General features: G+C 34.6%; 1 protein-coding gene across 1 annotated transcript in view; it reads left to right on the top strand.

Moving 5' to 3' along the window:
- Positions 1–5,986: 5,986 nt before the first annotated feature.
- Positions 5,987–15,810, top strand: part of LOC124367307 — a 38,537-nt gene continuing 28,713 nt past the window's right edge. Inside the window, exons 1-3 of the mRNA XM_046824033.1 lie at positions 5,987–6,344; positions 9,344–9,479; positions 13,298–13,468. Coding sequence (XP_046679989.1) covers positions 6,238–6,344; positions 9,344–9,479; positions 13,298–13,468 — 414 coding nt within the window. The 5' untranslated portion in view covers positions 5,987–6,237. The remainder of the gene's footprint in view (positions 6,345–9,343; positions 9,480–13,297; positions 13,469–15,810) is intronic.

The raw sequence follows: 15,810 nt of genomic DNA, 5'->3' as shown, positions 1-15,810 counted from the left end.
ATTTGTCAGTTGTTGTAAGTAATACCTGATACCTGATGTCTTCTTCATTGACCAGCGTTGCTGGATTGAAAGCGTCACAATAAAATAAATAACTAACTAAATTCTACTATTTACACTATTTACAAATGCAAGTGGCGGCAAGGCTAGGCTATGTTGCTCGCGTTCTCGAAAAAATCTCTGATTGAGTAGAGAGGGTTGGCCAGGGACCACTTCCTAAGCCTGCCTTCAAAGTCCCTGCTCTCAAGAGCTTTAAGATGTTGAGGGAGGCAGTTGTACATTCTTACTGCTAATGCGGGGAAACAATCTCTTGTCTTGCCTAGCCTACAGGAGACTGTATTTAGTTGTGAGCTGTTCCTCAGCCTGTAGGCATCCTGAGCTTCACCCCTAGTTCCGAAGGCTGCAAGGTTTTCCTTGACATGTAACAAGCTGGCGACAACATACTGGCTAAAAACCGTTAAGATCTTAAGTCGGTTGAACAAGGGCTTGCAGTGATCTAAGAAGCCTGCAGATGAGATGATACGCACAGCATGTTTTTGCAGCAATAAAATGTAATGCAGCTGTGTCAACAAATTAGTACCAATATAATTAAAAACTACATTTGAGAGAGTTATGTAAATCTGCTTTTACGAATTAGAACTTCTGGCTTTGCCTTGTATAAACATATAATCAAATATCCAGGCCTGAGCGACACACACAACATTAATTTTCACAAAAATTCCGTCTCAAGCAGGAGTCAGATCATAAAACAAATTCACAGAATGTATTTAATTAGAAACCAATGAGAAATCGTTAAAACAATCTTAAAAGATTTCTTGTTGACCAAGGCATTCTGAACAGTAAATGAATTTATGGAACATAACATATTATACATTTTAATATTTGATCAACATTAATCATTTAAATCTTAAATGACTTGCATATTTCCAACGTTATACTCAGTCATATTTAATATAATTTATTTTTTAATAACGTCTTGTCTATTTTTTTTTTATTCAAAATTAATATTGATGACACAACTTAATGTGTTGTATATCAATAAAATGTGTTCTATTGTTATTGGGGCGGGAATCAGATTCTGTGCCAGTTCGAATTGTTTCGCTGGGGTTATACATCCAATAGTTGTAAACTTTAAACTGTATCTAATCTTTTAATAAGTACTTTGAAGTTTTACGTCACTAATTATTGTTCTTTACTTTATACCTTTTACAGTAAAGTCAAGGGCAACGAAATAGATAGTAGTACTTTGAAGTTGCATGGAATACCTCTTAAGCTGTCCGATTGGGATATCTAATTCAAATTTGACACTGACAGCGGGAGAAATGTAAAAAAAATCATTAGTTAGGTTAGGTTCAGTGTAACAGTTCAGCTCTCTACAGGTCCAGGATTAGTTTTTTTCTTTTTTCAAAAGCTTTATTTTTCTGGTTCAATTACTACAAGTAAATAATTTATACACAGAAGTTTGAATCATAGAGAACAGAAGAACATAGAAATATTAACATTAGTGGGTTTGCTCCAATGGAGACACCCTATACACATAATACAGTTAACAGAAAATAAACAATAAAATTAGTACTTGACAAACAATGTAAGTTTCAAATTATAATAAAATGTCTTGAACAAGACGTGCTTTCAGTCTTCTGTTGACAGTTTCTTTGGCCAATGTTAAAATGGACAGCACCTGTTGATTGGTCCAGAGTTTCTAGAAATGTAGCACTTAGTTTTCGGATGTAGTCACAGATGGTCGGAATTTCTAATTCATTATGAATCTGTCGGTTTCTAACAAACCATGGAGAATTTGTTGCTATTCTCAAAAACTTGTTTTGGAATACTTGAAGTTTGTTCATTTTTGATTTAAGGAGGCAAGGACCCCAAACTGGACAAGCATAAGTTAAGAGGGGTCTGAATATTCCTTGGTAGATTAAAAGAGCGCATTTAAGTTTAAGAGATGATCTTCTATTGATAATTGGGTACATTTGTGCCAATCTTGTGTTTGCTTGATTTAATTTTGAATTTATGTGCTGTTTATAAGTAAGTTTAGAGTCTAATAAGACACCCAAATATTTAACAGTTCTGTCATTTTCATTCCATGGTATGATGTTATCTTGAATTTCTATATTCCTTAAGGGATTGAATTTTCTTAGCGAAAATATTTTCGCTTCACATTTTAGAGGGTTTTAAGTGCGATTTTCCAATTAACGAAACCAATCCAACAGTAGGTCTGTATCAGTCTGAAGCATGTCAACTGCTGTGTCAATGTCTTGATGTTGGGAAATCAAGGCAGTGTCATCAGCGAAAAGAGCAAGCGTAGAATGAGCTGGAATGGGTAGGTTCATGCATGAACATATTAAACAGGATAGGTCCTAAAATTGAGCCTTGTGGCACACCAGCCCGGATCTGTCGAACAGTGGAATGAGTAGAATTTATTTTTACTGAAAAAGTCCGGTTTTCTAAAAATGATTCGATGATGTTTTGCAAGTAATTTGGAAGTCCAGTTTGAAATAGCTTATACAGAAGGCCTTTGTGCCATACTTTGTCAAAGGCCTGAGCAAACATCCAGGAAACAAAGCAGCAGAGTGTCTTTTATTTTCAAACCCTTGCACTATTGTTTGTGTTAACCTCGCAAGTTGCTGCGTAGTAGAATGTTTTTTGCCCTAAAACCGAATTGGTGGGGAGGAATACATTGAGCATCTTCAATGAATCTGCATAGTCTCTTCTGTATTAGCTTTTCAAATACTTTTTGCCAGAGTGGGTAGTAGGCTGATGGGTCTGTAACTAGAGGGATTTCTAACAGGCTTACCGGGCTTGTGGATAACAATAACTTCAGCATGTTTCCAGGATTTAGGAAAGTAACCAACGTGTAGGCATGCATTAAATAAAGTTTTTAATAGCTGATGGGCTGTTGGCGGGAGTTCCTTTTAATATTAAGTTTGTTATCAAGTCATACCCAGGAGCTTTCCTCAACGGTAGGTATTGGATAACATTTCTAATTTCAGATGTTGAGATATACTGAGTGGGAAGCTCAGCAGATAAGATTGTGCTATTTAAAAACCTGTTTGACTTCATCTTCAGTTTGCAAATTAACAGTAGGGTTAGGGGAAAAAGCATTTTCAAAATAATTTCGCAAAAACCTCACATTTTTCAGAGTCACTCTGGTACGTCTCCTGGCCTTGTTGAAGGGGAGGGATCGTAGAAGGCGTTCTGAGAATTCTTTTGGTTGCCAGCCACATTGAACTATCGCCTGGGTTTATTTCACTCAAATATTTCTGATAGTCATTAATTTTGAAAATATCTAATTCTGATTTTATTTTCCTGATGAGCCTGTTTTAAGCTGCATGCGATCTTCTGGATGCCTGTGTCTCTGCCACCGTCTCCTAAAAACATGTTTTTCTTTAATTAAATTAAGAATTCTTTGCGGAGGGGCGATTAGGACAAAACATGGTTTTGTGATTGTTTTGCGACTGCTTTTTTAACCGAATTTTTAATCAGCTCAGTGAATTGTAGTACACAGTTGTCAATATCTTCGAAAGACTGTAAACACAATTCGGCAAGATAATATTAGTTTCTAATTCGTTATGAAATACAGCCCAGTCAACTTTACCATTTATTAGTTTCAATGGAGGATGGTAAAATCGGGTTTAATTGAAAAAGTTACAATTACTGGTAAGTGGTCAGATACGTTAACTCGCATAAGGTTTGCTGTACTATCGGTTCATTGAAATTATTAAACAAAAACAATATATCTAATATGTCAGGTTGCTGGTTTCTCTGCCACGGATAAAATGTTGGTTTCTACAGGAGCAGATATATATTAATAGTTTGTACGCATCAAGTAGTCATTCAATTTATTACCCTTTGGGTTATTAGTGCGACATCCCCATAAAGTGTTTTTACTGTTTAGATCTCCCATTAAAATAGTAGGACTATTATTATAGAGAATCCTATTAAAATCTTCATCAACAAAACGTTTGTTAGGAGGTAAGTATGCTGATACTAATGAAAAGTTGAGTCCATTTTGTAAAAATATTTTTATGGAAACAGCTTCTAAACTTTGTAACTGGGGAGCAAGAAATTCGTGGTGTTTTATGTTTCTTTTGATCAAAATTGCGACACCCCCAGAGGCATGAGGAGCCACTCGGTCCTGTCTGTAAATAGAATAGAGCCACTTATTTTAAATTTTATCATTGGGCAGTAAGTGAGTTTCAGTGACACATGCAACATCTATATTATGTCTTACTAGGAAATCTGTAAAGAGATGTTTTTTGTCTTTCAAGCCATTGGCATTCCAATTGAGAACAATTAAGTTTTTAAAGAGAGTTGGGCCTGATTGTTAGTCACGGGCATTTTTAAGAAAGAAGCAATAACCTGCTGAATAACCTTTTTCAACTGGGGTTATGAGTATTTTTACTACATTGCTTATTATTTCGTCAAGACCTGAGATGTTACCTGCTTCCAGAGATTGTGGATCCTCTACGGAGTTTGCAGTTGAAGGAATGTACGACGGATGAGCCACCTCAGCATAGCTGGGGGAGTTCATATTCAACGGAGATCGAGGTGGAGATGATTTTTGGTTGAGTTTTCCCTAGGTTCGTTGAGTTTTCGGGTCTTGTCGTTGTAACTTGTGGACGAGATTCTTGGTCGTTCCCTATGGAGGATTTCTTGCGACCGGTCAATTTCTGCTTGATGCCCTGGTAGTATTTTACACCTCCTGTAATTTGAAGTATGTTTCCTCGCCGCAGTTAACACACACTGGTTTGGTTTCTTTACTGACCGGGGCAGTCTGAATAGAGATGGGATCCCGAGCACCGCACACAGCGAGGGTCCAGTTTGCAGAAGTTTTTTGTGTGACCAAAGTCTTGGCATCTCAGACACTGTGGGATGTTTTTTGACTTCCTTTTAATTTCCACTTTAACTATGGCGTGAAACAATTGTTCAAGGTTCATAATATCACGACCACTTTCCGAATTCTCCAGCTCTACAAAACAGAGTGGCATTGGACTTTTGTTTTTGTTGAACAATCTTGATACTTTAATGGTCGGGGTAACCCATGTCACATAACTCTTGATTGATTTCTTCGTCAGTTAGAGAGTAGGGGAAACATTACGAATGATCACTTCAAGGTTTTTGTCCTGGGAAGGTTTAAACGTGAAAAACTTTACTTGATTTGTTTCATAAAAGTTAGTTAGTTTTCCTGTAGTCATTTATTTCTGTTAGGTTTATCTTGATCGATTTAGCTTTGATTTCAGTTGTGAAACTTGATATTACATTACACTTAATATCTTTTATTATTTCTTGGTGGTTATTTACGTCACGCAAAAATATTGGGTGGGGATCTTAGATCGTGATTTATTTTTCTTTATATCATCAGGAGATCCTTGTTCCATTTCATGTCCTTGTTGTGAGGAAGGAAGACAGTAGCTATGATCTGCAACATTGGTATGGGTTGGTTCAAGTATCTTGAATCGGTTTTTTGAATGAATCTCACTCACATCGAGGTAGTACTTCTTAGGAGGTGGAGAAGCATTTGCAGTTTTAGTAATATGTCGCTTTTTTTGGATTCACGAAGTCGTTGTTGTTATTCGGGAAGAGGAACAGTTAGCATTTCATTCATGTCTAACGTCGAACTTTGTCCGAGCGGGAACAATTCATTAGCCTGGCTGGCTGTCATAGCGGTAGGAGTAGGTTTAAAACATTTTAGGTTAAGCCTTTGTTTACAATATTTGAATTGAACATCAAATTTCTTGTGTGTGAACGAATCTTGTGAATTAATCAAACAAATACAATCTAAACACGGTAAAAAGTTAAAAACAATAATTAAAAACACTTAAATAAAACTTTTGAACAAACAATTCGAAGAAAATAGCGGACTAGAAAACACTAGGTAAAACTGTTTTGTCAGTCAGCTGTCGACTCAGGATTAGTTTGTGAAGAAGGTTATAAGTTGTGCAAGTTATATGTTTAAGTATATTAAAGTTTTTTAATCGTGGTTTGGTAGTGTGACCGAGAAGAGTAATTTTGTAATGTTATATTGCATTAAAAATTTTGAATAAGGATGGTACTAACTGGATATTTGTTTTTCCTTAATGTATTTTGTTTTTATCATGTGAACGAACACCGGTGATCACCTAATAGGTTATATCAGTACTAATTGAATTATAAACTAAGCCTAATCATTGAAGCTAAAAAAAGAAACATTAGTAAGAATTGATTTTGGAAGAGCTCACATTGGAATAAAACAAAATGAAAAGTGACAGTCAAGAGACATCTAATCCAACGAAAGATGAAGAGGAAAATAAATATATTTTAGGAAATGATGTAGAGAATTTTTTTGACAGTCTTTTCAATAGGTAAGTTTTTACTTAAATTTAACACTAGAATTGGCGGTATTTCCTTATTGCATTCGCCCTCCTGAACAGGGGGTGAAAATGACAATAAAGTTGTAAAACTTTTTAATGTTGGATCTGGGCCTACTATCCTTGAATGAGCAACATTCGTTGTTCTACATTTGATCTGTGCCTTGATTTGTATTCTTTGTATTGGTCATCGTTGTTATCAGTCATCGAACCATTTCTAATGGTAACGAACGAGAAACATCCCTTGACATATATCTTATTGTTTAAGAAATCAAAATTGTAAGGGATCTGATCATGAATACCCCCTGTTTATTAGTGTGAGCTGAAATAACCAACAATAAACTAATGTACCAAGTTTCAATTGTATACATTAACGTTTAAATTCAGATAGAAATATTTTAATTGTACTATTGGAAGTATGTTAACTATACTGCCAATGTTAAATTTGTCTAACATGTGTTTAAATAATCGTACGCAGCACGCAGATCCAGCTCACTGACAATAGTGACAGTGGCAAGCTTTGTGGCGGGGCGGCAGTTAGCCCCTCCCCTCTTTTGACGGCTTCTCCCACTCCGTACCACAACACTCCCCTGTCGCGCTTCTCAGGGCCCGTATGGAATCTCTCGATGTATAAACTCGCTTAACTATAACTTTCTTTTGGTCTATTTGTCCACGCAAAATTGTTTCAGTGTCTTTGCTATGTAGAAATCTTGCTATTGTCCTAATGACATGGAAAAAAGTAAAATCCATAAGTTTATATGGCAATTATTGTGAAGTTAACAGCCAACCCAGCAAAATACGGGTCCGCGTAATTAACCTCAATTGCTATCGTTCTCCTGAACAAAACTATAAGGTTTTCAATGGGTGAAAATGGCAAGTAATGAAGTTATTGAGCATTAAAAGTGGAACTACTTTTCTCACGGGGAGTAATATTTCATTGTTCTATGGGCGTTACGTGGTCTTGTTACGATCGTAAGTCAACCTCCTATTGGTTACTGCTGATGTCAGCCGTAACGCCATGTTTGGATTCGTAAATTAACCAATATCCAGTGTAATATAGGCGCATTCGCCAAATGTACTTTGGTGTAGTTCAGCTATATCGCGTTGGAGAAGTGTACTCTACGGTCCTGAGATGACTGACAAGAAGTCCAATGGATTAAGGCCAGGTGGTTTAGCTGGCCATTTAACAGGTCCACTCCGTCAAATCCATTGATGAGGGAATAATTGATCCAGAAACGCTCGAACATCTCTTGCATAATGCAGCAGGGCCCTATTCTGTTGAAACCAAGGATCATATTAGAGTAAAAAGCTCAGTTACATTGCCGTTGATAAAAAGTTGACAGATAGTGTGATTGCCAAAGATACCTCACCACAAGTTTATCTCTCCATGAAATTGTGTGTGTGTGCTCCCCTAAAAGCATGTGTGGTTTTGGATGCCCAGAAACAACAGTTTTATATGCCTGATGACTTCACCACTAAAAAAATGAGGATTCACCTCTGAAGCATTTTTTTTAACAATTGCAAATCTGCAGCAATCACTTCCTCCATGTACCCACAAAATTGTATACCGCGATCGAAATCATCTTGTTTAGCTCAGGAATTAGTTTAAACTTGTATGGATGACAATTATGCCATTTCAGTAACTGCTCTGTACTTGTGGCTGAAACTCCACTTCGCTCAGCTTCTTGGGCAATTGACTATTGAGAATTATTGATGAAGTCAGTTAGTAAGTAGATTTCTTGGTCTTCTGTCATTACCTTTGGACGGCCTGTGCGAGGTGTACTTTTTACAGTGGTTTAGAATTTTCCAATTGACATTTCAAAGTCTAAAGGCATTCCTTGTTGAGAATGTGGTAACTCCTTTGTCACATTTCTTGCAGGATTCTCTTGTTTTGTTGTCTTCACCTCACTTTAGTATATTTTATGTAGGAAGGACTAAGGGCGTTCCTTGTTGAGAATGGGGTAACTCCTTTGTCACATTTCTTGCAGGATTCTCTATTTTTGCTGCATCCACCTCACTTTTGTATATTTTATATGGGAAGGACGAAGGTTCTTTGTTGAAGACGTGGTAACTCCTTTATCACATTTCTTGCAGAACTCTAGTTTTCCTGCCTCCACCCTTACTTTGTGGTTGCTGCACTACATACACTATTGTTTTGTATACTTTATGTGGAAAGGTGCTTTGGTTGGAGTGCCGATGGCCGAGCGGTCTGTCGTTGGACTTTGGGTCTGAGTTAGAGATAATGCTAATGCAGGTTCAATCCTGTCAGTGACCATTGCACTTTTTATCAGTACCATTGACCTTGTACTGTATCAACTCTCCCCCTTATTCTGTTTGATAAGATCCTCGCACAGGCAAGTGGCCCATGAGGGCAGACAGAATAAGGCTTAAAAGGGGCTTAAAGAAAAAAAAAAAGGTTTAAATGTGTGTTTGTTTAAGATATGGTGATGGGTTCCTGAGCATGAAATAATTGATTCATTTGGTGAAATGCATTTAATAACTACCATTACTCAAATTTTTTCATTGTAATGGATTCTAAGAACAACTTAAAGAGACACATGTATTTGTGTGTTTTGGGCGGAAATGTATTTTCTTATTGTTGGTCATCTAAATATGGGCTGAATGAGTAGCCTAATGAAATACTGGAAACTCTTTTTGAAATCATAGCTGTAGTTGGTATAATCGGTATTAACTATTTGTTTCTTTACACTACCAATTTGGGAAAAAAGTAACAAACATTTTATCGACTTTTGATGAATGAAATTGTTCGGTAGTAGATACTGTAGTTTTCAAATATGTTACATGTGTTAGGCATTTTCACTACATACAAAATGTGTCATCCGATTCCAGTACTAAAAAAATGATTTTATGTGCTTGCATGATTAATTAATTTTATATGAATAAAAATTTTATATTCTTGATTCTATATTTTAATTGTGTAGTTAAATTAATTCATTCATAACAGTTATTTAAGTTCAGATGTTCTTTTTCAGAGGTGGACATCCAAATGTAGACAGGCGTTACTTGAAGACAACTGTCCCAGATGACAATGAATCTGTAACTCTAAAATTGATTAACTCAAAATTAGTCTGTTATCCAAAAAAGGAGTATAAAATACCACCGCCAAATGTAAGTAAGGTATATGTAATTTCCTGTCAGTGGGGTATGTTGAAAATTATTTATTTTTGGGGGAGGGGGGCTTAGGTTGTGGTAAACACTAGGGGTGGTTTAGGATGTATAAAATTTCCTCCAAAAATAAGGGCTCGGGAATCCTCCCCTGGGAAATTTTTGAGCTTCAAGACCTCATAAATATGTTCTGGCCTAAGACAGAATACTGGATGCAGTTTTATTGTTTGTCTTTCAAAATTTTGGGGGACTGGGTGCTTTAGCCCCCCCGAGCCCTCTCCCCTATATACATCCATGTTTCCTGTGTACTGTGTGCTCCATTATTTTTACTCCATGTTGTGAACGGATAATCAGAATCGTAATTGATCATGATGGGAATTTTTAAATAGATAGGGGCACCAACTATTGCGTAAGTTTGCACAATTTTAAGTCCCACAGAGGACATTTACTTCTGTTAAAGTATATGGTGTACAATTTCATTACAGATTAACTGGTTTTGATGTTCCCACCACAAAATCATTTTTAAACCCTTCCCACGCCTTAGACGGATATATTCCAATTCGACTATGATCTAAACGCCAAACACAATTATATCAAAAATTATACATTGTGTCTCTTGGAGAGTTTTTTAGTTCACAAAAAGCCTTCGGAATGGCAGGCGCACACACACTGCGTGCTCATCAGGGTTGACTAGGAAGTATTTTTAGATGACCTACATTGCGCGGCAGGGGGATGGGGTGCCCTTTGTCTAGCTCCATCCATCTGTTCGCCTTGCACATCATACAGAGCCATAACCAAATATATCCTTGTCTGATATCTGATGATAAGATGATAGACCTTATCTACGAAACCTTAGATAAGAAAATGCCCTAATAATAAGCAGTTTTACTTTTATTAGATTGTACCATGAATTTGGATTTAGATCAAATTAACAGTATGGTAATTAGTTATTTTTAGATTTTTATCAATAAATATGCTAATTCAAACTAAAATGTCCTGTTTTATATTTTTTCCCGTTTACCTCTTGTAACGTAGTTCTGATAAAAAATTAGCTTTGAATTTAGACAAAAATATATTTTTTATAGATGTCTTGGTGTTACAAAAAATTATGGAATTCATTAGCAGTGTACAAAGGGTTAAGTACTGGTTGAAATTTTAACAAGTATCTTTTAGTATATGTAGGCTATGATTATGTCAAGTAAATGTTCTTGAAGGACAGAGCACCAAAGTGTATGGAATTACTACCCGAAAGTTGAGTCTGTCCCTTGGGAGGGTTTCAACCGAGTCATGGCCGGCCAGCAACAATTAATTTTTGTCAATCATGAAGTGACGATTGGTTTGAATATTATGATGGAGTGAATCACGTTAGCTAGGATGTTAATTAAGGCTTGTAAATACTATTTCTAATTTAAACCAGGGAAGTATACTTGGTCCCATTCTTTTCCTAATCTATGTATATTAACAATCTTGCCAATCTGTATGTGGAGGGTGAGTTGTTTCTCTTTGCAGATGATTCCGCAATACTATACGAAGGAAAGAATTGGGGATAAGTCAAAACTAAGGCATTACGTGGCTTATCCATAGTAAAAAAATGGCTTGATCAAAACTTATTATCTTTAAATGTTTCCAAAACAAAATTCTTGCCAATTTCATTACGAGCTAATAATGATTTTAATGATAGTAGTCTAAAAAACTTCATTCTTGTGGCAGTTTTATGAGTGAAACATGCAGTTGTGACACTATATGCAGTGTCGATTCATATAAATATCTAGGAATTATGTTTGATAAACGGATGCGTTGGGCAGTGCAAATAGATCATATGAAAAACATTATGAGAAAATTTATTTTTGTATTTAGGCTGAAATTTTAAATTTCATTGAATTGAAACTTGCTTATTTAGCTTATTGTCAATTAATGTTATTGATCGGTATCATATCTTGGGGTGGTGCCTATAAATCAATATTAGAACCTATAAATGTTGTCCAAAGAGCCATTCTTAAGGCTGCCCTGTGTAAAGTTAACTGTTATGCATCATCTGCACATTTTAATGATATGGGAGTTTTGGGTTTCAGGCAGCTATATGTAAAAAGATTGGTTTTGTATTTGTATAAAAACAATAACACAATTTTTAGACGAACTAACTATAGGTACGGAACTAGGATTTCGGTTTCAGTAAATATGTTCTAAAAGATAGATGAACTAAAAGCTTTATATTGAGTAATTCTCATTATATAATGGAAATTTTGATTGGAAAATTGCCGAGACCATTAACTGATTTTTATAATATAAAAATTGGAATGTTTAAAAAGCTACTGGTTAATAGGCTTACGGATATGGGAGGGGAGGCAACGGAGAACGTTATTGCATCCAATTACAGATAGGAATTTTCTTTTACTTAAAGCCCTTGTCTGTTACCAACCTAGGCCCGTTACTTTACTTTATTTTCAGTTCTACTGTACTGGGAGCTAGGTTTGTGTATTTATGTATGTGTGTGTGTGTGTGTGTGTGTGTGTGTGTGTGTTAAGTATGCTATATATCTGAGTTATATATATATATATATATATATATGATTAAAACTTATCAGCAATGTGGGTCGACCTATCTTTTCAACTACTCGTGCCCTCGAACAGGCTTGCCTATGTGGGTACTTTTTTCCTATATTTTAAGAAATGTTTATGTTTTAATCATATTTTTAAAATTACTATAGTATATATTAATCTATTATGGAATTGTAATTTCTATGTAAATTCTTTGGAAATAAATAAGGTTTTGAATTGAAATTGAATTGAAAATAATTGTATTTCTTATGTACCTGTACGGTATTAATTAAAAATATATTTTACCATATAATTTTTTCAAGCCCTTGTTTAAAAGTTGCAGATACAAACTGCAACTAATATTTACATATATGATATGGTGCTATGTATTAAAAAATTTCATCTTATGCTTCAATTGATTTTTACAAACTTAGTAAAACTTTAAATAGTCATATTGTCATGTCAGTTAAAATCTACAATAAGTTAGTAATCTTAATAGCTAAATACACTATCAGTACTTTTGAAACTAAATTTTCCAACTGGCTTCTTGATATACCGTTTATTCACCGGTTGAATTTTTCAATGTGTCTAACATAAATTTTTAGCAACTGTAAACCATATTCTGTTTTAAGTTTTAAAATTGTTTTACACACTTCATATTTTTAACTCTTTTGATAACGACCCTTTTTAACCCCCACTAAAACCAGGGTGGCTGATGATCAATTTGATTCTTAAGAAAGATTCCTTCACCAATTTCAAGAAAAACCAGGTTGTTTGTTTATAAAGTGCAAATTCGCTCTTGGTTCAGACTACACCAATTCATTGCTATCTCAAGATCATTTGCTAAGCGTACAAAGTCTGCTTTAACACGTTGACTGTGACAGACACCCTAGCGTGCTTGCTGTCGTACCATAGCTCAGGATAGAGCGGTAGTGAAGGGGTTAATTCATGTTACTCAATGTCTTATTATGTTGTTAGAAATATAAATAAATCAAAAAGTTAATTGTTTTGAGAAATGCAGTAAAGTTGATTTCAAGAATAAAGCAAATCGATTAAAATATCTGCACGAACACATTCTAATACTGGACCTTGTTAAGAAGATGTACCGAGTTATACCTTATAGTTTTATATTATATGTGTGATGTATCCAGCATTTTGTGTGAATTTTCTGTCGGCTTAAAATTAAATTATTTATTCTGAGTAATAATAAAAACTAGTAATATATAAAATTAGAATATAAGCAGAATGCTTGAACATTTAACCAATCTAGTTTGTATGTTTCAGGATAATGAATCTTACGAATACTATATTCCTGGTGTCAAAGGAAGTACTTCAATATTATTTCCCGCTTTTTCATCCCTTAACGTGAAAGAGCAGAATATTTTGTATCGTTATCATTCCTTGATGTTTTATAATGTAAGAGTACTTACTGAACAAGAAACTGCAGAATTCAAGGTTAGTACAAATTCAATTTAATAATACTCACTGGTAGGGCAAAAGTGCCGATAAGATTTATTTAATTTTTATTTATTTAAATGATTGTTGTTGACGAATCAGCAATTCAACACTGTTGTACTCAGCCATCTTTAACTATGTCTTTTCAGTGATTCATCGGCATTGAACTATCGGGGTTGATGTTGGTTGACGGTTTGTGTTTGACTGACCAATTGATTAAATTGAAAAACAAGCCATTGAAGCACATTTTTGTCATCTTTAGTCTTGGAATTTATAACAACCAAGGCTCTTGAAAAATGTTTTAATCTATTAGTTGAATTGCATATCTCGTACTCAATATTTCTCTAGGGAACAAAAGAGATAACTTTGAACAAAATTTCTGTCTTACAAAAAACAGGCACTGAGCGTTTAATATTTTAACCCTTTAACACATTAATTTTATCAGAAGTTTTTCATGGTTTAAATGGTTTTTAACTCTTTACATCAATTATATTGGTCATGTAACTATAAAATAACAAAAATCACATTATTGGTACTTATTTTGTATTTATCATATTTAGATTTTCTTTTACTTCAACCTCTATAAAAAATACCATACTATACTTGGAGCTTGACTTAATTTCCAAAGGTAAATTTAGTTGTGACATGTTCACGATAACGGCTTATTTCCGAACTTTTATTATTTGCCATTGAATTTTTGAATAATGGAAAAAAAACCGTAACCGTTTTATTTTTACATTAAATGTCTAAGTATAACAAGAGAAGTATCTAGGTTTCGCAATATTGCGCAAACAAACTTGTTTCAATATGTTTTTTCAATGTTTGTGCGTGTACGACCAAGACAGACAAACAATAAAAATGCAATAAGGAAATCCATAGCAACGTGTACCACATCAGGCGCACTACGTGCTTTACGAAAGCCCGGCGTGAACCCAACGGGGCACCCAATGGCAGTTTTGAAAGATCAATGGAGTACACATCATCGTGAATGTGTTAACAACAGATCGATTATTTATAGTGAGTTTTTTGAGTCACCTGATCTTTGTGTATGAGTTCCTAATTTCTTGTATTATAGTGTTGTCAGGAGTGTGGACAAAGTATTGTAATATACTACTACTATACACTTTAAATAAATAGTTAAACTTAATTTGTATTCTGATGATTATAGCTAGAAATAATAAATAACTCAGTATGATACAAATGTGAACTTTAATGATGATAAATTGACATACAGGTTTGAATTTTGAAACAAGATGGAGGATACAATAATGGTAAATTTTTTTAAATACAGTTCTTAAATTTTAGGGCAGGGTGGTCGTGCTGGCTTAATGAAATAGAAATATTATGTATTGTTTTTAATAAAAGATATTGTAATTTTGAAAAATAATTTTGTTACATTTTAATTATATTAATTTTGAATTGTTAGCCAAATCGAATGTTCCTGGGTTTTATGTTCTTCCAATGGATCACTGTTAAATTTAAAAGGAATTTTCTCACCCAATGTCTGTCTTCTGCTTCTCTGTACTTCAGTGATAATATGAATTTAATAAATTAACCTTTCTTTTGAACCAAATACTGCTGAATAAAATGTAACCTGTTTCTTTCTTTAAAATAATAATCTTGCTTCACTTCTTCTATATCCGTCTCTCCTCTTCACTTTTTAAACCTCTGCTCTCTTCACTCAACAATCATCCCTGCACACTGTATCACTGACTTTAGTTCACTTTATAACTTTTGAGTTTTATATGTAACTAGCGGGCCCGGCGCGCTTTGCTGCGCATTTCAATAATTTTTTGCAAAAGTTGCCCGCGGCTTCGCACGCAATTTCCCGTTGAAAACAGTACACTATATTCACTTATTCTTTTTCTATCACATTCTAAACATTGCTGAGATAATTGATAGTCGTTCCATCGTGAGCCTCTTGGGCGTATTATGAAGGTATGTACCATATTCCTGCCTCTATCTAGCTGTTACCCACGGCTTCGCACGCAAATCTTAAGAACCGAAGTCCTTATATTACTTAGTAAATTTTTTTTTTTACTATAATAAATTTTAGATTAAATTAGTTATATCTCCGATGCCACGATTGAGCTTGCTTTGTTGTCTCGATCGAGAGAATATGTACACACGGAGTTTTGAGAACCATACTTCTGTCAAAAAAAACAACTAAGGTTGATTTTATAACATTCTTTATATTTGTAGCCAACGTAAGATAGTAATTATGATATCTGCATTACTCTTCTGATCAAGCATGAGCATGGTTTATATTAAATAAATATTGCAGTTAAAGGTGAATTTTTACGTCAAATTTGAATTGTATTATCTGGATAGTAAAGTCTATG

Source organism: Homalodisca vitripennis, chromosome 8, assembly GCF_021130785.1.
Source record: "Homalodisca vitripennis isolate AUS2020 chromosome 8, UT_GWSS_2.1, whole genome shotgun sequence".
NCBI classification, from domain to species: Eukaryota; Metazoa; Arthropoda; class Insecta; order Hemiptera; family Cicadellidae; genus Homalodisca; species Homalodisca vitripennis.
This window is presented reverse-complemented; position numbering and strand designations above follow the sequence as displayed.